The 27892-nt window shown below is 41.2% G+C and overlaps 1 protein-coding gene across 3 annotated transcripts; it reads left to right on the top strand.

Moving 5' to 3' along the window:
* The first annotated feature begins 1265 nt into the window (after positions 1-1265).
* On the top strand, positions 1266-26692 carry usp7 (ubiquitin specific peptidase 7 (herpes virus-associated)). 3 transcript variants are annotated; one of them, XM_034309968.2, is made up of 31 exons: positions 1266-2282; positions 6040-6144; positions 9387-9585; positions 10835-10973; positions 11084-11172; positions 11259-11367; positions 12303-12433; positions 13158-13212; positions 13298-13378; positions 13479-13569; positions 13760-13842; positions 13969-14078; positions 15474-15630; positions 17819-17963; positions 18722-18852; positions 18988-19122; positions 19697-19798; positions 19925-20030; positions 20141-20233; positions 20494-20561; positions 20677-20777; positions 20873-21026; positions 22053-22120; positions 22263-22371; positions 22821-22898; positions 23034-23134; positions 23417-23516; positions 23691-23810; positions 24015-24086; positions 24263-24353; positions 25030-26692. In XM_034309968.2, exons 1-31 carry the CDS (start codon positions 2195-2197, stop codon positions 25134-25136), a joined length of 3318 nt encoding a protein of 1105 aa, XP_034165859.1. In that variant the 5' UTR covers positions 1266-2194; the 3' UTR covers positions 25137-26692. The 3 variants fall into 3 exon arrangements, with proteins under 3 accessions (XP_034165859.1, XP_034165858.2, XP_034165860.1); XM_034309967.2 differs by having other exon boundaries at positions 15474-15651; XM_034309969.2 differs by lacking the exon at positions 1266-2282 and adding an exon at positions 3828-3954 and having other exon boundaries at positions 15474-15651.
* The last annotated feature ends 1200 nt before the right edge of the window (positions 26693-27892 follow it).

The following is a 27892-nucleotide window of genomic DNA, read 5'->3' as shown; positions in this document are numbered from 1 at the left end:
TCTATTTACATGTCTTTCTGTCTGTTCATTTGTCTGTCTGTCTGTCTGTCTGTTCATCAATCTGTTCATCTGTCTGTCTGTTCATCAATCTGTTCATCTGTCTGTCTGTCCATCTTTCTGTTCATTTGTCTGTCTGTTCATCAACCTGTCCATCTGTCTGTTCATTAATCTGTCCATCTGTCTGTCTGTTTATTGCTCTATCTGTCTATCTATCTATTTACATGTCTTTCTGCCTGTCCATCAGATATGTATCTATCTGTCTGTTCATCTATTAATCTGTCTGTTTGTCTGTTCATTGATTTGTCTGTCTATCTATTTGTGTTTGTCTGTCTGTCAATCTGTCTGTCTGTGTATCTATTTATCTGTCAATGTACCTGTCTGTTTTTATTCTATCTATCTATCTGATGAACAAAGAGATGAAAGTGAAAAAGAGAAAAAAGACATAATCACATTCTATTCAAAATAATCTGTTTGTTTTATTATTTAGGGAAATGTGCCTTGGTCTATAGTGTGACTCTTAAAGCTACAGGTTTGATCAGAGGTTCATTATAACACTGTAATGCTCATGGTTCTGGGTAAGATTATTATTTATTTCCTTAGCTATGTCAAATATAACATTAACATTAACAGAACACAACCACAACATTTCTTCAAAATGCATTTTTAATTCTATGCTGCATGCAATATGACTTCATATGAACCAGGTTTCTGAGTGTTTCAGAAACCTGATTGTGTGTTTTGCATGTGTAAAATGTGTAAGAGTGAAGAAAGTAGCTACTCTGCACTTACAGCAGCTTTTAGTGCCCAGTTTACAGAAACAGGTGCATGATGCAACTTTTTTAACAAAATAATGCTCAAAGGGACATTCAACAACAACAACAACAACAGGATAAAAGTACGTATAACATTTTTTAAAAGTGTCCAGACTAAACAGGATGTTTAAATAAACAGAGTGTAACTGTGTGTGTTTTATTTCGTTCTCTGGAATAGAACTGGGATTTAACTGTAATGCTAGTGCACTAGTGTGGGGGGGGGGGCGAATTCCAAATGGCGCTGTGCTGCCTGTACTAGTGAGCTAGGTAGGGTGTGAAAGTAACGGTTTTCCCGCGCGAGCCTAGTGCACTACGTGTTAGAAGAAGGGCGTTTGGAATGGAGCCCGCGTGAGTGTTTAGATCCCCCGTGCGGATGTGACATTTCAGAGAGGAGCGCGACCGCCATTTTGAGTTTTTTAGCTCTTGCTGCACATCAGGAACCAACCGAGAGAGAGAGAGCGAGAGAGAGCGAGAGAGAGAGACGCTCTGGCAGTGACCGGGCAAAAAAAAAAAAAAAAAAAAAAAAAAGAAAGATATAAATACGTTTACGTGGGTATAAAACGCTTGAAGTGCAGCTTGTAGTGAAGTCGAAGCGCTAGTGGTGTGTTTTTTGTGCTCGGTTTCTACGCGCTAACGTCCGAGCGAGAGCAGCGCGAGCGTCTTTTGTCGGTTTAAACTTCTAAATGAGTGCGGATTTAAATTAACAATCCGGTTTGAATGGATTGCATTTTTCGCCGCTCCCCCCTAGAACAGGGACAATCGGAGGAGCACACGGACTGGAAATATTGCGAGGGAAGTTAAACATTTTCTCCGCAATCGCATGACAAGCGTATTGTTATTATTATTGTTATTGTTGTTATTATTATTTTGTGTGTGCGTGTGTGTGTATTAACATTTATGCTAGTTTGCGCTAACTAGCATCGGCTAGCTGTAAACAGGGTATTTGTTTTTGCTTCCCTTAGAAACGGTTCATAATTTGGGCCTGTGTAGTAGTAGTAGCAGCAGCAGGAGTAGTTGTTGATATTATTATTATTATTGTTATTGTTATTTTTTTATTTTGGAGAGTTTAAGCTCAGTCATCCCTCCCCCCATCCCCATCAAAAGGCGCCGAGATTGGGCGAATAGCGAGCAAATACGTCCGCGTTTCTCTGCCCGCGCCCCCGCCGGCTTCCCTGCCTCATTCCCCGGCGCCGACCTCAGGAAAGGCCGAGGTCGCGTCAGCGCAGGCCCGGCCCGACCCGTGCAGCCCCGATCCTCACCCTCACCCGCATCCGCAACCTCCGGCTCCCCGGTGCCCTTTCGCTACGGAACCGAACCCGGATAAGGGCCAGGGAAACCAAGACGACGACGACGACAGCAGCAGGAACCGTGAGATCACAAACATGAACCATCATCACCACCAGACGCAGCAGCAGCAGCAGAAAGCCGGCGAGCAGCAGCTCAGCGAGCCCGAGGACATGGAGATGGAAGGTAGAAACTCCTTTAAAAAAAAAAAAAAAAAAGAACCACCACCACCTAAAACTCTTCCTATCAGGAATATTAAACCTAGCATTTGTAAAATTAATTTTTTTATCTAGCATTATTTCCCTGGTCTACACGTGTATACATAAAAACATCCAATGTGTTGTAAACATTAGTAGCGCTACAGCGCGAGCTAGCCGAGCCGTTAGCCGCTGGGTTTTGACCTGATTAGCGCGCTATAGCTGCATTAACTTACCAAACAGACCTAATATCAGAGCTGGACTGTTAAAGCGTTAAATTATTACCGCTTTAACCCATGATTCTTATTTACTTTCAAAACCCAGAAACAGTTGAACATTGATTGAAAAAAAAAATACCTTAATCATTTGACTAGCTAGCTATGTTAGCATAGCAGCACATTTAACATGAACGTGATCTATCTTCTAACATATATAACGTATAAATAACTTATAAATAGTGAATAATAATAATGATGATGATGATAATGCTAAAGCAAGTATTCATGTAGCTGTTTTATTTTTTTACTTAGGTTTATTTTTAAATGAGATTTAAACCATGGTGTGAAGCTAACGCTAGCTCTGTGCTACATCAACAAACGTGGTGCTAAGCAAAGTTAGCGAGGATGAACGCAGTTCCAGGACCATAAACACACACACAATCCTCTTATTTAATCTCTAAGATCAATTCATTTACTCAAACTCCAACTCTAACACGTGTCTGACTTTTACAGAGTGTGTTATAGTGGTTTATTTTATTTTATTTTATCAGCAGGCCTGTAGGGAAATCCAGGTTTTCCTTGAAGCAATGATAGACAGATGAATGAATGAATGAAAGATCAAGTAAATGATCCAGTTTGATCACGGAGGAGTGGAATAACCTGTTTATCTGCCTCTTATTTTCTTATTTACTGCCTTAATTCGTTAGAATTGTAGTTGTTGTTGTGTGAGATGAGAGAGCAGGCCGGTTAGCATGTTGTGCAGCTTTACAGGTCTGAGCTGTGAAATAAACCATCAAATGCTTAAACAATCCAGAACTAACAGGATAAAATAAATATTAAATAAGTCACTCGATGTTTATAACCAGCTGTGGATCTCTAACGCTAGCTGTGCTTTGCTTTTTTCCCCATTTTTTTTTTATTTTTTATTTTATTAATTTTTACTAAACCAATCAAACTCACTTTGTAAAAAAATAATACACGTTTAGATTGTATTCACTTTATTGTTTTGTTTTTATATTTAATTTGTAATCGTTTATTTATTTATTTTTAATACTTAGCCGCATAACAAGCTGACTAGCAGAGCAGGGGGAGTGTATCTGGCGTTTTCGTTCCAAGATGGCGGACTGCACTTTCTCCCCATCCGTTCTCCGACAAATCCCGCCCCCTGTCGCTTACGATTGGCTACTTATTATCTCGGTTTGCTCTACGATTGGCTGATGCTGTAACTGCCGCGTGCAACATGATGAAACAGCCAATCATTGAGCACGAGGCGGGGTTTGTTGAAAACGGATGGGGAAAAAATAACGGTTTTTTTTTTTTTTTTTTTTTTTTTTCAATGATCAATTAAGCAACGCGAGGCCGCGGCCGCTCCGGTGCGTCGGTTTGTTTATATTTATTTGAGGCAACAGGAAGACGACGCAGTAAACAAGTAACACATTCTCGGTATTATTATATCTGACTATATTTCTTTTCGTGTATTAGATGATAAAGCGACATTTGGGAGTTGTGAGTAATGTGTACGAGGAGGGGGGAAAAAAATAACAGCAGTGATGTTAGCTTGATCTCGCGCGAGTCATGGCGGAGGTGGAGAGAGAGGGAGAGAGAGAGAGGGAGGGAAGGAAGGAGGGAGGAGGAGGAGGTGTAACGAGCGGATCAGCTCCGAAACACATCCCCGAGAAGATAATGTCACGCCGGTGTCCGTTTATAGACCGTTTATAATCTGTTTATAAGCAGATTAAACGGTGGGAAGTGTGTTGGTGTTAGCCGATGAGGCTAATGCTAATAATGAGGCTGCGGCAAGGCCACGGCGCGCGCGCGCGTCACTCACTCGCTCACAGCCTCAGCGCGTGCTGCTGTAGCGCCATTTTTAACGCTTATACCATTTTAATATTCACATTTCTTCTTATTCTTTTCCACATTTCTCCTCTTTCAACATCACCATCATGGGGGTTTAGGGATAGACACCGGACTGTGGCAGGCTCCATGCAGGGGGGCGTTTCTCCTGCTCCTGTGTGCAGGTCTAAATGGCTTCCTTCATGTTAGTTTTGTATGTTTTTATCATTTAAAGTCTAAATTATATTTTAAAAAACAACAACAACAACAAGGAGAAGAAGGATGCACTAACAGATCTGCTGAGAGTGTGTTTGCTTGCTTGCTTGCTTGTTTAGGGATACTGACCATGCGGGATGTTTATGTTCGTATCACAGAGCTCCTGAATCCTGATTGGTCAGAAGGTGTTGATTAGTTTTCTAGAACAGCAGCTCTGATAGTATCTGCAACTCACCAATGTGCTATCGTTTCTATAGTAACAGCTCGTTCACGGATTAAGAAATAGTTGATGAAGTGAGGATGTTGGTGTGACGTTTATGGAAGGAGTCTCCAGTGTCAGACGTAAAGATGCGAGTTTTCAGACATCTTCAAGACGTGCGAGTTTACGCTTTGTGTTATTAAATTAAATTAAATTAAATTAGAGGCTGGAGAGGGAACGACTGTTTATAGCTGCTACAACGTACGTGAGAACAGGAACTAACTTGTCTCGAGGTCGTTACGCAACGTTAAACGTAGCTACAAACAATGAAAATGTAATTTATATTCTTTAAAAAGTAAAAATTATAATTCGTGACATGTTTCTGTGGTGTAAGAGGAATAAAGCACTTCAGGACGTAGCGTTAGAAGAAAATGATCAATTTCTAGGCGGGAACAGTTATTCGTCTTCGTCACGTCATTCGTTTCTTACAAAATTGTATAATTTTTGTAGACAGCGTGATGCTCGATCGTAGCGCATCGGAGTGATCGCAGTCACATGAGAATGCAAATTCTGTCTCCGTCTCTGAAAGAACGAACTGCGTATTTACAGCTTTATTTACAAAAGCATTTTACTAAGAACTCAGGAAACGTCTTCTACAGAAACGATTTACATAAATGCTGATTAACGGAATATAAGACGTGCCTTGAGATTCGTATTATAAGCGAGTTTGGAGTAAACATGTTTCTGTAGGGGTTTGCGATGTGACAAAAAAAATCACGTCACGATACTTTCTACAGTTCAGCTTTGCTAAGAAACTTCAAGCGTTTAACAAATTAACATCAAATCAGATCGAAATTATACATTAAATTCTAACGAGTGTATAAAAAAAAGAGAGAGAGAGATTGCAGTGTGAATAATAATCTCGGACAAGTGCGTCAGTGTCGTAATTTATCAGGATCGATATTTTGTCGTTACATCATCGGCCGATGTTTTTAAAAAATTTAAATTTGTGACAGTAGAGAGAGATGAAGTTAAAAATTGCCGGTGTTCTTCCTGTTTCAGTCTGATCGTCTCCTCATCACGAGCTCATGTCATGAGGTGTGAAAACTCCTGTTAGCGTATCGGTCGTGTGGAATTAAATAAAGCACACTGCACAAGCACAGTGAGCTTAGAAGTGCTGTTTACTATAAATATGATTTATAGTTCTGTATGCGTGTTAAGCGCACGGAGCTTTATGGTCACACACCTGACGGTTTTTCCCCTCTGACTCTCTCCCTCAGCTGGGGACACGGATGATCCCCCAAGAATCCCTCAAAATCCGGTCATCAACGGGAATGTGGCAATGGCAGACGGACACAACAACACAGAAGAAGACATGGAGGACGGTGAGTGTGACTTTAAGAGCTCTCGTATTTCTCTCCTCTGTGCGGCTAAAATTAACGAGCGATCTTAAATGACCCGGGTGTTTATCAGCGATTACTGAGTAGATTCAAAATCAGCGTTAGTGGCTGACTAACATGGTTCGTTACATGCTTTTTAAAAATAGCAAGAGGGTGACGGTAGAGGGGGATGACATGGCGGCCCACTTTTACTTCTGCTTACGTCGGTCGCATTTGTATCGAACCGTTTACGAAGACAGAATTCCAGAGTTACGCGTCTTAACCAGAGAACAGAGCGGAGAATAGCCAGCTTCCTGGTCGACGCTGTTCACGCTGAAACGTTCTGCAGTAACGAATTTTTCATATCTGGATTCATGAATATTTGATTTCTAGACTGAAAAAAGTAGGAACAGTTAAAATGAGTTAGAGTTTTCTTTTTTAAAAAATGATTTTATGAAGAAAATTTGTATCACAAGCCAAGGAATATCAGAAATAAAAAATTTAAAAAGCTGTTTCCTAGTTTTTCTGTTTTGATTTGAAAAGGAAAAACGAAGGAACGGCTCATGTGGTCACTGTGTTGTGCTTTACGGTTAGAGGACGGCGTGACAGACACTCGCCGCTGTCCCTCTGTCGTATCGTAGCGGTGACGTAACGTTAAACTTCACCCAATGGTTACTAAGGGACGACGCAAAAATGTGACGATGTGCAATGTCACTTAATTATGCATGTGATGCAGTGGCACTTTTTAAACACCAGAGGTCCCAATCTGCACAACCCTCAGAGTTACAATATATAGAGCGCATGTTGGTCACATGATCGCGTTCCTTCATGGAGAGTCTCGCAAAACGAGAATCGTACGTGCTTGTGAAGTCCGATAGCTTACACAACCTCGTCTCTGTGAGATACGGTGGACGAGAGATAGGCATGCGGAAGCCGGGCATTTTAGCCGACTTGGAGCTCCATTTCTGCTTTCAGTAGATCTTTCAAAAAGTCCCTAGCTCAGACACTTTGTTTATTCAGTCAAAATTTGTGGGAGAATTTATAAATTTGTGTATTTATTTTTAAGATACAGTGAACGTGAAGTACATTTTGTTTACAGTATTAATCCTCTACTCAGGTTTACACTAACAAAAATGCACTTTGTTTATTTGCATTGTTTATGATTCAGAAATTTGCAAAAAGAGACTTTTCATAAGGAGTTTTCTGAATTTTCTTTATTTAAATTTTGTTTAAATTTTACGAGAATTGAATTGTGAATGATTTAAATTGTATCGTGAAGTGAATCAAATTGCTGCCGGTGTAGTGGGGTGCACAAATCCAGTCACGCCTGAACAAATCCTAAATTTATTAGCGCGCCTTGCCGGACCTTGGTCACGCTTAAATCCGGAAACACTCGATCCGATTAAAGTGAAGAGCAGCATCAGTAACAGACAAGTCATCACAAAAGATAGTAATACTACGAACCTTCGGAATAATCTAAAATGGTTCACCTGAGCAGCGGGAAAAATCAATCAATATCGTTCCAAGTCTACTGTGTAGTCACGTGATTTTACTGACTAAGTCGAATAAAGAAAGCGGTAGCTAGCGTACTGTAATAACGTATGGCGTAGTACATCGCGTTTACGGCCTCAACTAAATGTCAGCTAGTCGTACGCCGGCGTTTAGTCTGTGAGCTGCTGTGTTGCGTCCTCAAATTGCTCGTGCGATAAATTACTGCTTAACATAAATCATTTTAACGTCAGTTAGCAGGCGGCGAGATTTTGTAAAACACGTCCTATACGGCATCCAGATGTGTTTAATCACCGTGATGCGCATTACGTTTAACACACACACACACACACACACACACACACACACACACACACACCAAACGAAAGCATGTGTTTTCATTTGAAAAGATCTGTTCAGATGGGATTAGTTCATCAGGCACGTCTGTGATATTTATTTATTTATTTATTTATTTATTTGTTTGTTTGTTTGTCACATCGATTTTAAAAAAAGAATAATAATCTTGTGTCAGGACAGCACTAAAGTGACCACAGGAGGAGCGAGTTTCTAGCGGGTTGTATTTTCTACGAACCCAGATGTTTGTATCACGCGGTCATATGATCGCACTCCGTTCGCATCATGAAGGTCTGAAGAGAATCATGGATTTAGCAACAGCTTGAAAATACAATAAAAAAAAAAATACTCGCAAAGTGTACAAGAAGCATTCATTTTTGTTTTCCCAACTCAGGAAGCGTTTAATATCTAGGGGAGGTACGGATACATGTGCTACGAGACTAAATACGTATTTATTACGTATCTGCATAGAAGATGAGAAAAATGCTGACATGGCCGAACCGGACGGAAATAAGGTCACAGAGATAAAGCCTGTAAAATAGGAAATGATCCGATGTAAATTTGATCCTGTCCGAATAAAGCTGTACAGAGTGTCCGAAAAGTCAGGAGCCAATAGGAACACGTCGAGCAAAATTTCGCAAAAATATGATACAGCATCTGAGAAAACGGCTAGAGCGTTGAAAATACGTCGTGAATAATTAACACGTAACCTTCCTCTCAATGGTACCTAACTATTCAGATATTCTGCTGTTAGTTAAATTTATAAATTTAATTTTTTTTTTTTAAATTTTTGTCGTTAAATCTATTGGACGACGATAGAATAGAAATACGCAAAGGTGTGCGTTTAGTTCGCTTTATCTTTGTGCTTTATTCTTTGTGTTCCCTTATCTTTATTTTGAATATGTTGAGCAAAATTTCGCAAAAATATGATTTTTAAAAAAAAAATGTGTAGCATGTTGTAAATATGCTGTAAGTATTTAAGTAAGTTTCAATGGTACCTAACTATTCAAATACACTGTAGTTAGTTAAACTTATAAAGATCAGTTTTCGCTTTCTGTTGTCGTTAAATCTATCAGATGACGACGAATAAAAATACACAAAGGTGTGTGTTTCGTTTGCTTCGTCTTTGTGCCGAAGATGTGAGATTAATTAGCTAATTAAAGGAACGCGCTCATGTCAGTCGACTTTGTGGAGGCGTTCGGTGTCTCAGACTCGCAGATGTGTTTTCTGACACTATATGACACACTGTTATCTATAAACAAGGATACACACACACACACACACACACACACACACACACACACACAGAAGCGATGGGAAGAGTGTGTCCTTTTTTTTTTTCCTGATTTCAGAGATGTGAACTAGCGCAGTTGTGATATTCTGTAACACTTCCCCGATCTCCACAGATACGAGCTGGCGTTCCGAGGCCACCTTCCGCTTCGTGGTGGAGCGCTTCAGCCGGCTCAGCGAGTCGGTTCTCAGCCCGTCGTGTTTCGTAAGGAACCTGCCGTGGAAGATCATGGTCATGCCTCGCTTCTATCCCGACCGGCCTCACCAGAAGAGCGTCGGCTTTTTCCTGCAGTGCAACGCCGAGTCCGACTCCACGTAAGCCGTGTTTATGATTTATAGCTCACACAATGGCGATGTTTTTTTTTGTTTGTTTGTTTGTTTGTTTTTTCCTCTTCTTCTTCCACGCAGCCGGGGTTTGTTTTGCTGACTCTCAGTGCACTTCTCTCTGGCATTTTGGGCGTAGTCGCTGTGTGTGTAAATGCTGCTGACGGTGAAGCATTCCTGCTCGTCTCTGCATTTAAATGCTGTAGCAGTATCGAGAGCTGGATCAAATCACAGTCTAGTAGCTGAATATTCAACACTGTCTGGAACTGCAATTACAGACAAAACATCACTTTCTAAATACGAAGCTGTACAGTTGCACTTCGAGGATGAATTATCCTGATTACAGTGGTGCTGTATTCCGATTCGCTCATCAGTATCCAAAGGGAATCTCTCTGCCTTGCAAAATAAACAGTTTTCATCGGAATAAAAGTGCCAAGGAGCTGAAGCCAGAAGACTTTAATAAGTCAAATGTGTATCATTTCTCCCCAAATGTAGTCTGGTGTTTTAGTATTTGCGTTAATGTATCTTTCGTACAGTGGAAGATGAGCTGCATATATTCTCTTACCTATCAAATCAATCGATGTTGATTATTTTCCTATAGCACTACGTCCTGTAGTGTTTTATTCCTCTTATACCGCAGCAAGAAGCGAGTTCAAGTTCTCACTTGCGTTATAGCAGCTATAAACAGTCGTTCTCTCACCAGGCTTTTTTTTTTTTTGCTCCTCTCTCTCTCTCTCTGTCTTGAAGTTAATAAATATCTCATTTGAAGTGTCTCTTTCTATAAATGTCTCCTTACAGAAAACTTGTTGTACTGCAAAAAATGCCTTATTTTTCCACTCGTCCGTATTCAACAAACCCTGCCTCCTGTTCAGTGACTGATTCATGTTGTGCTCGACAGTTGCCGTGTCAACCAATTGTATCGCAAACCGGAGTAATAAGTAGCCAATCCTGAACAAGAGGGGGCGGGGTTTGTCTGAGTGCAGATGGGTAGATCGTACAGTCCGCCATCTTGGGTGTGAATATGTTAATGCACACTGTCGCTGTTAGTTTATAGTGTTGTTTGAAGCAATTTTGTGGTGATTTGGGAAACATTTTGGGTGAGATGCCTTGTTGTCGACGGACCCGCGTACCAAATCTGACACTTGGAACACATTTCCACGCTGAAGCTGTCTTGCTACTCGGAATTACTCGTCGTCTTAAGATCACTGTGGTATGATTGTTCGTTCCTCCTCGTTCTTAGGTCATGGTCATGTCACGCTCAAGCCATGCTGAAAATCATCAACTACAAGGACGACGAGAAGTCGTTCAGCCGGCGCATCAGCCACCTGTTCTTCCACAAAGAAAACGACTGGGGTTTCTCCAACTTCATGTCATGGAGCGTAAGTGACGACCATTTTTATTTTTTTTTTTACCATCTAGTCTTTTTCACTTCTCCCTGATAACTTGTCGAGCCTCCACACTCACCGAGGTGCGCGTTTGTGCTTTTCAGGACGTAACCGACCCGGAGAGAGGCTTTGTGGAAGACGATAAGGTCACGTTCGAGGTTTCTGTCCAGGCCGATGCTCCTCACGGTGTAGCGTAAGTGAACTGTCATAGACGTCTAACGTTTTAGATTTATTTATTTAAACGTTATATTATAGTGATGATGTAAATTCTGTTTGTAGATGGGATTCAAAGAAGCATACTGGATATGTAGGGTTAAAGAACCAAGGAGCCACGTGCTACATGAACAGTCTGCTGCAAACACTCTTCTTCACCAACCAGCTCCGGCGGGTACGAAACAAACCATCCTTTACGTAAAACTACGAGCGAGTGCGTTTTGGAAAAATATAGCTGTGAGGAGCGATTAAGGGGGCCAAGCACTTTGTGGCTCCACCACTTAGCAATGCAGGAAGTCCAGAAGCCACTGGGACCATCAGTGCGTGTTACCAAACGCATGTAGTGAATTTAAAGGCAGAACGTGAAGCCGTCGACGAGAGAGAGTCTCACTTCCTGTTCTTGGCAGCCTCTTAAGTTACAAATGTGCTCGAGCTGAGGTTAACAAATAAGCTTCGAGTTTAAGTTGTCTACCAAGTTCGAGATACTTTGCCCTCACTTCCTGTTTGGCGAATTCCTTTGCGTGTTATGGACGAAATCATCCCGTATATATGAAATCCAAGAGACGTGTATTGTTCGTGTTGGTCTCATAGTGCTGTGATCTAAATGCTGTTTGGACGAAATTTGGATTGGACAAAATTTGTAGGAAAAGAAGTGAAAAAAATTCAAAATGGCGGAAATCATAGGAAAGTGGAATCGTAATTGACGTGCATTCGCAGTGAGCTCTGTAATTATTGGCTCCGTAATTATTGGCACCTTTTGGACATGGAAGGTGGACATAAGGTTTGTGGTTATTTAGTGTGATCGCACTGATAATGAGAGAATAAATCTAGTTCAACGAAAGGTTAGGTTTTTATTTTTAAGTCCATTTTAAAAAAAAAAAAAGTGTGCATAATTATTGGCACATTTAGGGCTTTGTGCATAACCATTTTTACTCGTCTTGAACGTAGTGAGCTCTTTTCCCACGTTAAATGTTTCAGCTAAAAGAAACTTGGGAATTGAATTCGTATCCAGTGCCGTTTGTAATTCTTTCTTTCGAAGTATGGTATGTAAGATGGTCCTGTGTGTTTCAGGTGTATATAAACATTTTTTGGGTTTTGTTTTTATCGTAGGCGGTCTACATGATGCCCACTGAGGGAGACGACTCCTCCAAAAGCGTTCCTCTGGCACTGCAGAGGGTCTTCTACGAGCTCCAGCACAGCGATAAGCCCGTCGGCACAAAGAAACTGACCAAGTCTTTTGGGTATGAGGACCTTTTTTTTTGTTTTTTTTTCATTATGCATAAGAATAATAAGAAGAAGAAGAAAAATAACAATAGTAATAATTCTGTTAGTGTCAATAGGTTTTCTTTATAGCACTTTTCACGGATTTAAAATGAGAAGTGCTTTACAGTGTGAAGTACAAAAATGTTAGCTAGTAATAATGGATAAATAATTAAATAAATAATAGTAGTAAAATGAAAACTCATAATGTGTAATATGAAATACACATAATATGTCTCTAAAGATAGAATAAAATTACTATGATTATAGTAATATATGTAACATGGCAGTAAAATTAAGATGTATATATTTTTTTTAATCATCAGTGATGGATGCATGTTGGGGAAAATAAAATAAAAATAAAAGTCCACTTTACCACTGTTCTTCTTTTATTTTTATAGGTTATTCACAGCTTTCTAAATTATGTAAAGTCTCAAAATGTGCATTGAAGGTACCCTGAGTAATTTTTCAGATTATGAAGCGGTTTTAGGCGTTATATATCGGAGGAAACCGAATTGATCGGTGTAAATAAAAAATGATAATGTGAGCATCCAGTACGTTCTTCCCTCCGCACTCGATGCTGAGGTTTTATATTATATCATTTATTTATGTACTTGTATCTAATGCACATCTCTGTGCTGTGGGATTAGTTCTGTGCTGGTTGTGTAGTTACACAGTGTGTGTGTGTGTGTGTGTGTGTGTTAGATGGGAGACGTTGGACAGTTTCATGCAGCACGATGTCCAGGAGCTGTGCAGAGTGGTGAGTTTCAGAGCCATGAGTTTTAAACACCACATAGATGTTATTTCTAAGTGAAAACGTAAGCTAAGACGTGTCTCCATTCCAGCTTCTGGACAACGTCGAGAACAAGATGAAGGGGACGTGCGTGGAAGGCACCATCCCGAAACTCTTCAGAGGAAAGATGGTGGTAAGCTGGCTCACCTTTCTCTCCCACTTTTACCGTGTTTTATTCGACTTCATTGAGATGAGTTGATAACTGCGTGCGTGTGTTTGTGCGTGTTTTTTAGTCCTACATCCAGTGTAAGCACGTGGATTATAGATCTGAGCGAATAGAGGATTACTACGACATCCAGCTCAGCATAAAGGGAAAGAAAAACAGTGAGTACTTCTCAGTTTTTTTTTTTTGTTTTTTTTTTTTTAAACCAATGATATTTAGCGTGAGTGTGTTGCTCACCGCGAAGTACTTTAATATTCCGTTCTGCGTTTTATTTATTTCCAAATGCGCAAGGTGATAAATAACTCCAGCTGTTCCGACATGTCTTTTTGTCTCTGCTCTTTTCCCCCGCAGTCTTTGAGTCATTTAAAGATTACGTGGCGGTGGAGCAGCTCGACGGGGATAACAAGTACGATGCGGGGGAGCACGGCCTACAGGTGCACATCTCGCTCTGCGACTCGCCATTAAACCACACACACACACACACACACACACACACACACACACACACACACACACACTTTCAGCTCATTATGATCATGACTCGTGCTTCTGTTTTCCAGGAAGCTGAGAAGGGGGTGAAGTTCCTCACTTTTCCTCCCATCCTGCACTTACAGCTCATGAGGTTCATGTACGACCCCCAAACCGACCAAAACATTAAGATCAACGACAGGTAAGGAGCGCGAGAATAGTGCTTTAATCGTAATCATTATGCTGACAGTAGAGCAGGCTGCATCCCAAATTTTAGACTTGTGCACTAGTGTAAGCACCTAAAGCTGCAGAGTTAATAAAGTGAGGATACAATTAAAAAAATATATATAAAAAAAAAAGACTCTCTGCACTTTAATCAGAAATATTTAGTTAGTCAGATAACTTTGGGTGGTCTTAAATTCAGCTTTATTATTTACATTGTTTACTTTATTTAAAAAAAAAAAAAAAGTCATTAATGTTTAATGTAATTAAATCTGTTTTCTAGATCAGCAGATTTTTTTTCCTTTTTATTTTTTTGTAGTTTCACAGTAGATTTTTTTTTTTTTTTAAACAAACTATTTAAAACTAGCTTCATCAACCTGTTTTTTTTTTTTTTTTTTTTTTAATTATTATTTATGTAATTATTTATTTTCTGTCCCAAGATTGCAGTTGACATTATTTATAGATATGAAAACTTTATGCCGTGGGGTTGATCACCACCACAGTAACGAAATGAGAAAATCACGGACATTGACCACCGTTCACGTTTGGAATACTGTTTTAAATATTAATAATAAATTTTCATCATATTTAGCATGTAAAAAATTCACATTTCTATATCTAGCCTAAAGTCCATCACATGCATTTTCTTACTTGTTTGGCAAAATATTTCTTTATCGTGAGCAGGTCATTCGTGGCACATATAAGCATTCACTTTCTAATAATTAAATTACACTTAATCACACATAGATAGCTAATAATGAGCGTGTTGTACACTACACAGACTTCATGACATCCTTGTTGTACTCTATGAAGTGAGCATATATAGTGAATAGGAGGCTGATTAACCTTAGTGTGTGTGTGTGTTAGAAATGTGAAAAGAAGGTTCACGCTTTCTTTGTGAAAACAAAATCACAGACTCATGAATATGCAAATCCTTAAAGTAATTAAAATCGAAATGACATTTTCAAACCATAGCTTGAATCTCATTTGACCAATCAGCAGCGCTCCTGAGCCAGTTACGTTTAAGTTTGTGTTTCTTTTCATGGCTTCGAGTCATTACGCACCCAAACTCTCACATTACGCGCTAACGCAGTATCATTCGGACACACACTCGGCGAGCGCTGGAGTTCTTTACTCGGTGCGATGAATCAAATCCTCCAGCTTATAGTTAGTAAGTACAAGTGCGTATCATGCAAAGAGTGAGGTTAGCTCTCGAAATAAACCCCTGAGTGACTCATCGAAGCAGCAATCATTGACTCAGTGGTTCCAGCTGCTGTAGGCTTTGTGTTTTCTGCTATTATGGGTGCAGGTGTGTGTGTGCGTGTGTGTGTTTTGATGATGATGATGATGATGATGATTAACGTCGCATCCTCAGGTTCGAGTTTCCCGATCAGTTACCACTGGACGAGTTCCTGCAGAAGCCGGACGTGAAGGACCCGGCCAACTACATCCTGCACGCCGTGTTGGTGCACAGCGGAGACAACCACGGCGGCCACTACGTCGTCTATCTCAACCCCAAAGGAGACGGCAAAGTGAGTGTCACGGAGCCAATAGTGAGGACCCATTTCCTTATTTTGGGGGGTTTTTTATTATAGATGAACATATTAGAGCTCAAGACAGGCGTCGCTCTAGAAATCACCGCTCAGGCAGCTGATTACGTTAACGGCGCTTCCTGAGGTGCTTTATTCCACTTATACCACAGCAGCTGCCAATGACTTACAGTTTCACATTTTAGATCCCTCTGATTGAGCTGTTACCATAGAAACGATAACGTATTAGACCGAGATCCAGATTTAACAGGATTCAGATTTCTGCACTGCTGTGGTGTAGCGGTCTTTGACCAAAACACGTAAGAAGTAAAAACCATTGAATATTTTAATGCTTAATATAATACCCTAAATTTTTTTTTTTAAATTGAAAGCTTAAAACGTAAAGTCGTACCATCTGAGATCGTTAAAAAAAAAAAAAAACGCCGTGACTTGGCATCTCTCTGTACAGACTGACAGCTGTCTAACATCTCTAATATGTTAACATCTATAGTTCTGATCGTTGTGTTTGCTGCATGCTACTTAATCAGCACCTTGCCATGTTTGTGTTATGCTCTGGGATTAGTTTTTGGTCTGGTGTACCTATTTAAGCATGTGTTTTTCTTTCCAGTGATAATCAGCCACAAATGAAATGCAAAATATCGTTTTTTTCCCCTCTACTGCTGTTGTGATGCAAATAGTTAAACGTGGTGCGAAAAGAATGTATTGAAAAGAGCTGCAGGCAATCGCAGCCATGTGCTGCGTGATTCCGCTGTCTCAGCATGCTGTTAGGGGAGGGAGGTTTTCAGTACACCGCGCTTCAGATCAGTCACAGCATAAATTTATTGATATTTTCCCAGCAACGAAGTAATGTTGTACTTAAAGGGAAAAAAAAAAACCTGAGATGTTTAATAGTTTATGTATGAAATGCAGTAAAGTGATATAAAAATATCAATTCAGCACTAAAATTAACATCAAATCAGCTGAGTCTAATCAGTTTTACTTAATAAAAAGGTTTAAGATGTTATAAATATTCACAAATTCTCAAATGTGATGCAATATCTGTATTATATTGTATGATATGATGCATGTTATATCACACACATCTACATGCTTCATAGGCTTATTAGCGATCACCTCGAAATTGATTATTTTCCTGTAAAAGCACATCCCGGAGTGTTTTGTTCCTCTTACAGCTTATGGCACTTTGCCAGCGGTGACTTTTTATTTATTAAAGAACATGTTTTATCCATTTATAGTTGCTTTTAATGCTGTGAAACACTGGAAAGACGGTATATTTAGCCCACAGGCTTTTTAACTTCATTTACGAGCTAAAAAGCTGCTCTGAAGCCGTATCTTAAATCCATGTAATGGATTTGTACCCGGGCAAGGAAGGTAACGTTATGTTCCTTATCCTTTTTAATTAGCAGTGACGCTGCTTATTCTGCTTATTCCGTGTGCACAGGTTAGTGTTTGTAGTAGTATATTTGGGAATGTGTGTACTTTGTGCTGATGCACCTCTAACTAGCAGAAAACTAAGAAAATTTGTTTTTCTCGTACACACACCCCCTTTCGCTATTCTGGAGAGCCTCAAAGTAGAGCTGGGCGATATGACAAATATCACGATACCTAGACGATCAACATAATTTATCACGATATCGACGTACCTCAAAGCATTTAAAGAAGCCTGGCGGCTCTTCACATCTGTGTGGGTAAAGGATCCCAACATGTTTCATCAGCAAAGTTTCTAAACATTGCTCTTATAGAGAGAAGTTGTTGATATCAGCTAACTGTTGCTAGTGTTAGCAATAATTACTGCTGAGATAAACCTCCCAGTTTTCTCGTAACGTAGCTAGCTAGCTAACACAGCCACGAGGCCGTACGATAGTTAGGATGTTTGATCACTGCTTTTGAAGATGTATGTAGTGAAGCGTTCTTCATGAATCAATAACATTAATGTGGTCTGTCCACGATTCTGTCTTCAAAATGGCAGCCATTTTAAACCGTGACCTCGCACGAGACGCAGTGATACTACAGGCAGAGTTCCCATGACAGCTTTCTTGTTATTTTCACAACTTTGTGATTTCTCTTCCACCTCATCCAAGTATAAAATGTGATATTGTGTGATAATGTGGATTGTCTGTGCATATTAAGCGCGCAGGCCGGTGGAATTAATTTGTTTCCGCTCCACCAGTGGTGCAAGTTCGACGACGACGTCGTTTCCCGATGCACTAAAGAAGAGGCCATCGAGCACAACTACGGCGGCCATGACGACGACCTCTCCGTGCGCCACTGCACCAACGCCTACATGCTGGTCTACATCCGAGAGTCCAAGCTCAGTAAGCGGCTTTAATTTCTGCCATTCCCTCTAAACTGACTGAAAGCTGCTGCTCCGTGATGGTCCGGTGGTTACGGAGCGCAAAAGGAGAGCACATGAGCACCAAACGCTCCGTTACGTAACCTGCTCTGTGTCGCTCTGACGACGAGGTTCTCTCTTAACTTACACTGGTTGTGTCGGTTTTTATGTAAAATTATTGTAATAAATATTAATTATTAATGATAAATTCAGAAATGACTCCGCTGTACGATGTGCTGAATTACGGCTTAGCTACAAGATGACTAGCACGATGACCAAATCCTACTTCTCTACTATCAACCAGTAGCTGAATGGCATTGTGGGTAATGTAGGAATCTCTTAACCAAAGTAAAACAGACCAACTTAAAAATCTTGGAGGTAGCAGATGCTCACTTTAATTATTAAGGGTAATTCAGGGTGGATGTTTGTTTAAGTGTGTTTATAATTTCAGGGCCACAAAAAATAGGTTTGCCCTCATCCTGAATATTACTGATCAGCACTGCATTTTTTTTTTTGCCTAAAGTGACAACTCAGAGTGCGTATGTAGTTTCAGGACAGTTTCAGGGTCAGTGCTTGCAGTTCAGCTAGCTGCCAGCAGAGGGCTCTGAACATTACACACCACTCCTTTAATTAGATAATCGTAACAATACATAAGGAAGCTCTGTAGCTATGTAGCATCATGATTCACACCCTGTCCTTGTGAGTTATAAACTGTGTGTGTGTGTGTGTGTGTGTGTGTAGGCGAGGTGCTGCAGCCCGTCACAGACATGGACATCCCTCAGCAGCTGGTGGAGAGACTGCAGGAGGAGAAGCGGGTGGAGGCCCAGAAACGGAAGGAGCGCCAGGAAGCTCATCTCTACATGCAAGTGCAGGTGAGAACATGTTTCTCTCAGTTATTTCTTACTCTCTGTCCAGGCTGTTGATTATCTTCAGAAAGTCATCAGAGATGTTCTGAGCTTGTGATGGTTCTCAGACGTTTGTGTGTGTGTGTGTGTGTGTGTTCGTAGATGGTGACAGAGGACCAGTTCTGCGGGCACCAGGGCAACGACATGTACGACGAGGAGAAAGTGAAGTACACCGTGTTCAAGGTGCTGAAGAGCTCCACCCTGGCCGAGTTTGTGCAGAACCTCTCTCAGACCATGGTGAGCTCCACAGCGCACGCCTCAACAGGCCACTCTGTTCAGTTCCCCGTCCTAACAGCAGTACGTGCTGTGCCCTTTAGAGCTTCTGGAGTTGCTCAATACAAAGAAGTTATTGATCCTGTAAGGAAATTCTGCCTTGTTAAAGCAGCCAAGGACACCGAAGTTTTCCGACAAAGTCTTTAGGACAGAGGACAGGGGAGCTGGCCAGTTTTAGGAAGGAAAAAAAAAATTGTAGGTGTTGAGCTTTATTTTGACAGGTTTGCGTGCTGTTAAATAAATCAAAAGGATTTATTACATCGATAGATCAGATTTTTTTTAATGACGATGCTGAAATCATACTCATTAACCCCAGTAGTTGCAGATTAAACTGTCATTTGACAAGCAGGAGGACATAAGGGACTTTCTAATTTGCATATCATGAATATTCATAAGGAAAATGTTGTAGTGCTGTTTCTAGGACCTTTTAGCGTAGTTTAATCAGACTCCTTTTGGGCAGATCAGATCAGAATGTCCCAGCTCTGTGCTCTGTCTACTCAGACCGGCGGTGTTGAATGTCTTTATTGATTGTGTGCAGGGTTTCCCACAGGACCAGATGCGGCTGTGGCCCATGCAGGCCAGGAGCAACGGCACCAAGCGGCCGGCCATGTTGGACTACGAGGCAGACTGCAACAAGTCTGTAAGTGATAAGCAAAGCCGTGGAAATCGTTAAGATCTTCACGTATCCTGCTGCCTGTAGAATTACGCGTCACGTCTGTCTCTGTGTCTGTGCTTACGAGAAACTTCGCTCTGCTTCACTCACTAGATGATCGACTTGAGCGACAACGAGAACCCCTGGACAATATTTCTGGAAACAGTAGATCCAGAAATGGCTGCCAGCGGCGCAACGTTACCCAAATTCGACAAAGACCGTGAGTGTGACACACACACACACGTAAATTTCTCCTGAAATCATTTCACCAGCTCAGTTTACCTCTAGCCTTCTGCTTTAATGTGTTTTTTCCTTTTCTTTCATTTTCAGATGATGTCATGTTGTTCTTGAAGATGTATGACCCAAAAACCAGAAGCTTAAATTATTGTGGACATATCTACACGCCTATATCCTGTAAAATACGTGAGTCACCTAATGTAACGTAACGTAACGTGACTTCCGTTAGATGGAGATGAAGTTACAAACACCCACGTCTCTTTAAATGACATAATTAAAGATATAAACCTCAGTTGCAGTGATCATGGTGGTAAGCTGACCAAATCTCTCTCTCTCTCTCCCCCTCTCTCTCTCTCCCCCTCTCTCTCTCTGTCTCTCTCTCTCTCTCTCTCTCTCTCTGTCTCTCTCTCTCTCTCTCTCTGTCTCTCTCTCTCTCTCGTGATCAGGAGACTTGCTGCCCGTCATGTGTGAAAGAGCAGGGTTTCAGCAGGGAACTAGTCTTATCCTCTATGAGGTGTGTTTTCTTTTCGCAATTTGTGTTTCACTTCTGTTTACACGCTCATCCCGTTACCCAATCCTGTACTGTTTTTGCTAATTTGCTAATCTGTGACTTCTCCCGCACACCGCAGGAAGTTAAACCGAATTTAACGGAGCGGATACAGGACTACGACGTCTCCCTGGATAAAGCTCTGGACGAGCTCATGGACGGAGACATAATCGTGTTCCAGAAGTACGAATTCTCTCCTCATTCAGCTTTCAGAGTTTCTGTTCAGTTTCTCAGGGATGAAGCGAGTGAATGACCCCCTCCTGTCGTCTGTTTAACAGGGATGACCCAGAAAACGATACCAGTGAGCTGCCAACGGCAAAAGACTACTTCAGAGACCTGTACCACCGCGTGGACGTCATCTTCTGCGACAAAACCATCCACAACGACCCGGGCTTCGTTGTTACACTATCCAACAGAATGAACTACTTCCAGGTTGGTTTTGTTGAATGAACTGACCTTGACCTTGTGAGAGACGGAATATAAATAGGACTCTATAATGGGAGTATAGGTGTGTGTGTGTGTGTGTGTGTGTGTGTGTGTGTGTGTGTGTGTGTGTGTGTGTGTGTGTGTGTCCTTCACCGATGATCCAAAGCACATACAGTACTTAACTGCCAACCTAATGATTGATTCATACTGAACTATTTGTAGAATGCTACCAATGGCCTGCACTGCATTAAAATTATCAGCTGCTCTCAAATATATTTTAGCCTTAAGGATTAGCATGCCACGCCTCCATCCCTGAGACTGACACACACTACGGAGGCCACGCCTCCATCCCTGAGACTGACACACACTACGGAGGCCACGCCTCCTTCCCTGAGACTGACGCACACTACGGAGGCCACGCCTCCTTCCCTGAGACTGACGCAGACTACGGAGGCCACGCCTCCTTCCCTGAGACTGACGCACACTACGGAGGCCACGCCTCCTTCCCTGAGACTGACGCAGACTACGGAGGCCACGCCTCCTTCCCTGAGACTGACGCACACTACGGAGGCCACGCCTCCTTCCCTGAGACTGACGCAGACTACGGAGGCCACGCCTCCTTCCCTGCGAATGAAGCACACTACGGAGGCCACGCCTCCTTCCCTGAGACTGAAAGGCAGACTACGGAGGCCACGCCTCCTTCCCTGAGACTGAAAGGCAGACTACGGAGGCCACGCCTCCTTCCCTGAGACTGAAAGGCAGACTACGGAGGCCACGCCTCCTTCCCTGAGACTGAAAGACAGACTACGGAGGCCACGCCTCCTTCCCTGAGACTGAAAGACAGACTAGAGGCCACGGCTTCTCTGTGACTGATAGTTACAGAGGCCACGCGTTCTTCACAAGGATTGACGGGCCCTGAGACCGCGCCTCTTTCCCTGGCATTCCCAGAGTCACACTTGGAAAATGATCGTTATTCTAGAGCAGTCTGCTTCCTTCGGTCACTTACGCGTATATTTTTAATGTTATTTGTAGGTGGCAAAGACTGTTGCGCAGAGGTTAAACACTGACCCCATGCTCCTACAGTTCTTCAAGTCACAGGGGTAAGTTTGTTAACGTCTCACCCTCCTGTCCCTCATTTTCCTCACAGTCACTTCATTGTTATAACTAGCGATGGGGATTAATCACTTAACATTTAGAATAAACTAGCTTTAACCTGATTTTTTTCCTCTTCGTCCTGGACAGGTACAGGGACGGCCCGGGCAACCCACTCAGGCACAACTACGAGGGAACTCTCCGAGACCTGCTGCAGTTCTTCAAACCACGGCAGCCCAAGAAGCTCTACTACCAACAGGTGAGACAATCTGACTCATGTAGCATCTTCATCATTTTTATTTTTTTTTAATCAAGATTTGTGGTATCATGGTCATGTCCTTCACTGTACTAGTTTATGTAGTTATGATATGTAAATAACACATGGATGAACTGCGAGTTAAAATAGTGATACATTGGATGCATAAGTACAACATAACTGCTGTAAATACAACTTTTTGCGTGTAATTTGATTTTATTTATTTCTTTATTTTGCATTCCTTCAAAACTCTGAGCTGATAATGGTGTTTTGAATGTAAATGAGTGAGTGAGTAAAGCAGCACAACCTCGGTACCATGCTCAACAGTGCTTCTGTACAGCACGACATGCTGAACACAGCGACCTGAGCTCTCTGTACAGGAACCTGAGCCTCACTGTGCAGGTTCAGCTTCAGTCCTCTGATTAATTCATGTCTCCTCTCACCTCTCGCAGCTCAAGATGAAGATCACAGACTTTGAAAACCGGAGGAGTTTCAAGTCCATATGGCTGAACAGTCAGTTTCGGGAGGAGGTAAAGAAAGTTCCTCAAGGAGCTTCCTACATTCAGCTTCTATAACCTTATTTATTTATTTTTTTAATTCATTAAGACGTAATCCAAGCTGTATATCTGTTTTAACCCATTTCTGATTTTGCTTCTGTCCTCCAGGAGATCACACTATACCCAGACAAGCATGGCTGTGTTCGAGACCTTCTCGAGGAATGTAAAAAGGCCGTGGAGCTCTCGGACAAAGGCTCAGAGAAGCTCAGGTATAAACCACTGTTAGAGTATTCCAGGTGTAGCTTTCATGCTTTCATTTATCCTGTCCTTGGGTCCGTCTTTACCTCTGTAGAAGGCTCTTACAGAAGCATTTTAATGAAAAATTGATGCTGGTTGTTTTCCTAATATGTGTCTCATGTACAAGTGCGCCATTAAATCTGATTAGCTCCTTCACGTCGCTGTCGCTGCTTTCATAAGCCTTTTATTGAACCTCATTTTTAGCTCTGTGTCTTTTTTTTTTTTTTTTTTTCTCCGTCTTTTCCTTCCCGCAGGCTGTTAGAAATCGTAAGCTACAAAATTATCGGGGTTCACCAAGAGGACGAACTGCTAGAATGTTTATCTCCCGCAGCCAGTCGGACGTTCAGAATAGAGGTGAGATCTCATTTGCGCCGCGCCTCAGGGCCTCTCCTGGGTTTCTGCTGTAAATCGAGATTCATTACCTTATAAAATAAAATCGTAAATATTTGATTAGTTTTCCTTCGATATGTATTTGCGGAGGTTGTGAAAGTCCAGGTGCGTATTTGTAATCTCGTGTGTGTCCATTAGGAAATCCCTCTGGACCAGGTCGACCTGGATAAGGAGAACGAGATGTTGATTCCAGTTGCACATTTCCACAAGGAGGTCTTCGGGACTTTTGGAATTCCGTTCTTGCTAAAGATTCGTCAGGTGCGTTAGTGTGTTTGTGCATGTTTGTGTGAAAGTGTGGGTAAATTTCTGTCGCTTTGCAGTATTGACTTGATGAATAGCCAGCTAACGGAGTAAACTAATAAATAAATAACTTTAGCATTCAGCTTTTCTACAGAATTATGTGTTGTTGAATTGTCAGTTAGTGAGTTAGTTAATGCTAACCCGCTGCGGTGCTGTGTCCAGGCCGAGCCCTTCAGAGAGGTGATGAAGAGGATCCAGAGCATGCTGGATATCCAGGAGAAAGAGTTCGAAAAGGTAAACACTGTTACTGCTAATTTATATCCACAGCCTTAACTCTGCAGGGTTCGACGCTCTATTAGGCAGGGATAGTTTACTTGGAGAGCTTCTATACTTTAGCATTAGTCCATAGTGGCTTGTTAATGTTGCACTTCATTTATTAGTTTATATGTTTTTTTTTGTGCATTTCGCAGTTTAAATTTGCGATCGTGATGATGGGCCGGCACCAGTACATCAACGAGGACGACTACGAAGTGAACCTGAAGGACTTCGAGCCACAGCCGGGTATGTCACTACGCTGAAGGTTAAGTACTGCGTCCCGTGTCCTTACACGATAAAGAACAGACCACGTCCCGTCATCAGTTAGAGTCAGCCGCGAAAAATATACAGAAATGTGTAACTTTATTCAATTTGCAGACATTTTAATCAGCAGTTTTGTTTTTTGGTTTGGTTTTTCCTGGGAATGTGCTTTAAACGTAGCCTAGAACTCTCTTATTTATTTATTTATTTATTGATTGATTTATTTGGGACAGTGTTAACAGTGTTTGATTCTGATTGGTCAGAGGGTGTTGATTTATTTTCCGTAACAGCAGCTCTGACTGTAGTGCAAATCACTCGTTCTAATCTTATCGTTTCTATAGTAACGGTTCATTTTTGCTGCCGTGCAAGTGGAATAATACAATAGGGGATGTGCTGTGATAGGAAATTAATCAACTTTGGTGTGGTAACAGTAACTCTGCTTCATCACAAAACCCCGTCAGTTTTTATTTTAATAGAACTAAAAAAAAATTAACTACTTCACTTATTAGGAAGTAAATTTATTTCAGAATTTATTTGTTTGTTTGTTTATTTAGGACATCAGGACTCTTGCACATGACTGCGTTTTGCCGAAGGTTTATTGTTTGCTCTTTCTCTCTCTCTCTCTCTCTCTCTCTCTCTCTCTCTCTCTTTCTCTCTGCAGGAAACATGTCCCACCCCAGACCCTGGTTAGGGCTCGACCACTTCAACAAAGCGCCGAAGCGAGGGCGCTACACGTACCTAGAGAAGGCTATCAAGATCCACAACTGACGCGCTGTCTCTCCGCCCTAACCGACCCTTATTAAAGACTCTAACCAGAAGTTGTGTGTGTGTGTGTGTGTGTGTGTGTGTGTGTGTGTGTGTGTGTGTGTGTGTGTGTGTGTGTGTGCGCGCCACTTTTTACCACCTGCCCTGCGGTTACACAGGCCCCGCCTATGAAGTCTTCAGCAAGCCAGAGTTCCTGCTCATCGTTTTTCTTTTTCTTTTTTTCCCCCCCCCTTTAGAAGCTCTTCGATTCGACTTCTGTCGCCTGCCTGTTTTTGTCTGGGAGAATGAATTGAATTTTAACAAACGGGGGAACAGTATGAACTTTCTAGACAGGTGTAATATTTTTTTCCGTTTTTGGTTTTGTTTTCCTTTTAATTTTTTGGTTTTAAAGAATTGTTACGGCAAGAGAGCTGCTGCGTGCGTAGGGAGGGAGGGAGGAGGACGGAAACGAAAGTTTGGCCATTTACCAAAAAAAAAAAAAACACAAAAAAAAAAAAACACAAAAAAAAAACCAGACGAACGGATGGATGTCGAGGATATTTAACCAACTTTTAACCAAAAAGGACACCACTGATGGCTAAAGCTTGCTGATAACTCTGAAGCAGTTCCGTGTTTTCTCGTCCCTTAGCGCAAAACTAGGTTTTTTTTTTCTTTTTTTTTTTTTTTTTTCTTCGTGTTTTTTTTTTTTTTTTCATGTTTACACAATTCTCACTTAGTTCAGTTAAGGATTTCAGTCGTATCTTTCATGAAAAACTTGTATGATAAAAATAAAGATCCACAGCATCGTTTTAAAAACAAACAACAAACGAAATGAATCGTCTGTACTTCATTTTGCACGTTGGCACTTAATATCAAAGGTTTTGCATTTCTCCACATCGGTAAATGTAATCTTTGGTCGTGTTTTGGCCTTGAGGCCCCCCGTGTGTTCCTTTTCTCTCTCTCTCTCTCTCTCTCCCCCAGCCCACCTTCTTACGCTTTCTCTCTCTCTCTGCTTTTTCACCCTCTTTCGTTCCTCTGTCGTTTTTGCCGTGGGATTGGAGGCGGTGTTGCTCCACGTTCGTCCTACATTAGCAGGAGGCTGCAGACTTTCGCTAGACTGGTTCAGGATGTAGAGAAACCAGCATTAAAACGAACCTTTTTTTTTGTTTGTTTGTTTAGTTTTGTCTCTTTCCCCTATTATTATTTTTTTTTTTTCTAAGCACAGGAGTCGTCATGCTCCCGAGTGCGTAGTCTGCTTTGTAAAGACAAACGTTTAAAATTGTATATTTAAAAAGAATGGACATGTAAAATTAAAGACACACTTTTGTTGGGTACAGATCGATTCAGATGTTCATATTCATTGTGTGTAGTTTTATTTTGGACACCGTTTTATTTTCTTTTCCTCAACTACTTGCTACAGTTCGTTTTAAGTGCAGATGCGGATCACATCTTTTGATTCTGATTCCCAGCCCCCAGTCTAATTCCTCCGTGTAGCAGCAGTGTACAACAACAACAACTATTCCTGTATATTGCCTTTTTGCTGAAAAATGTATGTTGAATAAAATTTTCTATAAAAGCTACTGCAACTATTGATGGAACATTGTGATCCTGAAGAGACGTTTTCCTACGCTGATTGGCACTTCAGTGCTGCGATTAAAGCATTTTGGGCTGCTACGTGTTTGCAAATCTGGAGAATTTATATTTCTGAGTTTTGAGTCTCCAAATTATTATTATTATTATTATTATTATTTTCATTTTCACCAAATTGAATCTGTTCATTCTACACTTGCTATTCTGTTTGCAAACCAACATCAGTAGGAGTGACTGAGTGTGGGACGTTTTAAGAAGTCTTCATGCAGACTCGCTAAATCTAAAGAGGAAAAATTCATACAGGGTTTTATGCAAATATGCTGCCGTTCAAGTGAAGATGTAGATGCTAGAAAAGTTTTTACCTCGTCGCCTCTGAGCAGTGGAGGCTTTATGTTTTCAGGTTTCTGTCCATCTGAGCTTCCTGTTAGCACGATATCTCAAGAACGAGTGGATGAATGTTTGTAGGATTTTATATTTAATTATCACAGGAACCAGCAGATGAACTGATTAGATGTTGGAATTAATCCAAACACGTGTCAAGGTCACAGCAAAAACAAATGTCTGACAGTTTTTCTTTAATAGTTTCTTTCCTTCACATTTATTTTTAAGTTTATTTTAAGGGTATTTCTGGCATACAGATTAGTCACTTAGTGACTTCTTAGTGGTGGAGGCGCCCCTGTTGACCCAGTTATTAATAAGTGTGCATGTAAACATTTCCTGTCTACACCTTGTTCATCTAACTTGGACAAACGGCAGCTTTTTCCCCGTCCTAAGTGCCGGGTGTTTACCGTAAATCCCAGTATATATTCACATTCTCCAGTTTGTACCACCACACACAAGAGCAAACAGTGTTTTAGTCAATTTCTAATTATCATCACTTCTATATATTTTATTTCCAAGTAAAAATTTTGGTCTTTTTCTTTCCCTTTCTGGCACAAAAGTGCCAATTTTGGTTGGAGTTTTGCTGTCCTCCTAACTAGGTTATATATTTGTCTAATGTTATTTAAGTCAAACACACACACACACATTTTATTTCACATAAATGAAGTCAAATCATTCTCCATTTCGAGGAAGCCACCTCTGTGCATCTGTCAAGCGGGAGATTCGAGTCAAAATGAGAGCACTAATGTGAGATGGGGTTAAAGGGGGCGGAGTTTTCAGGGAATCTGTAAGATTCACTTACTGACGAT

The sequence above is a fragment of the Pangasianodon hypophthalmus genome, chromosome 13, assembly GCF_027358585.1.
Source record: "Pangasianodon hypophthalmus isolate fPanHyp1 chromosome 13, fPanHyp1.pri, whole genome shotgun sequence".
NCBI lineage: Eukaryota > Metazoa > Chordata > Actinopteri > Siluriformes > Pangasiidae > Pangasianodon > Pangasianodon hypophthalmus.
Note: the sequence above shows the minus strand (reverse complement) of the source record. Positions and strands in the feature narration are given on the sequence as shown.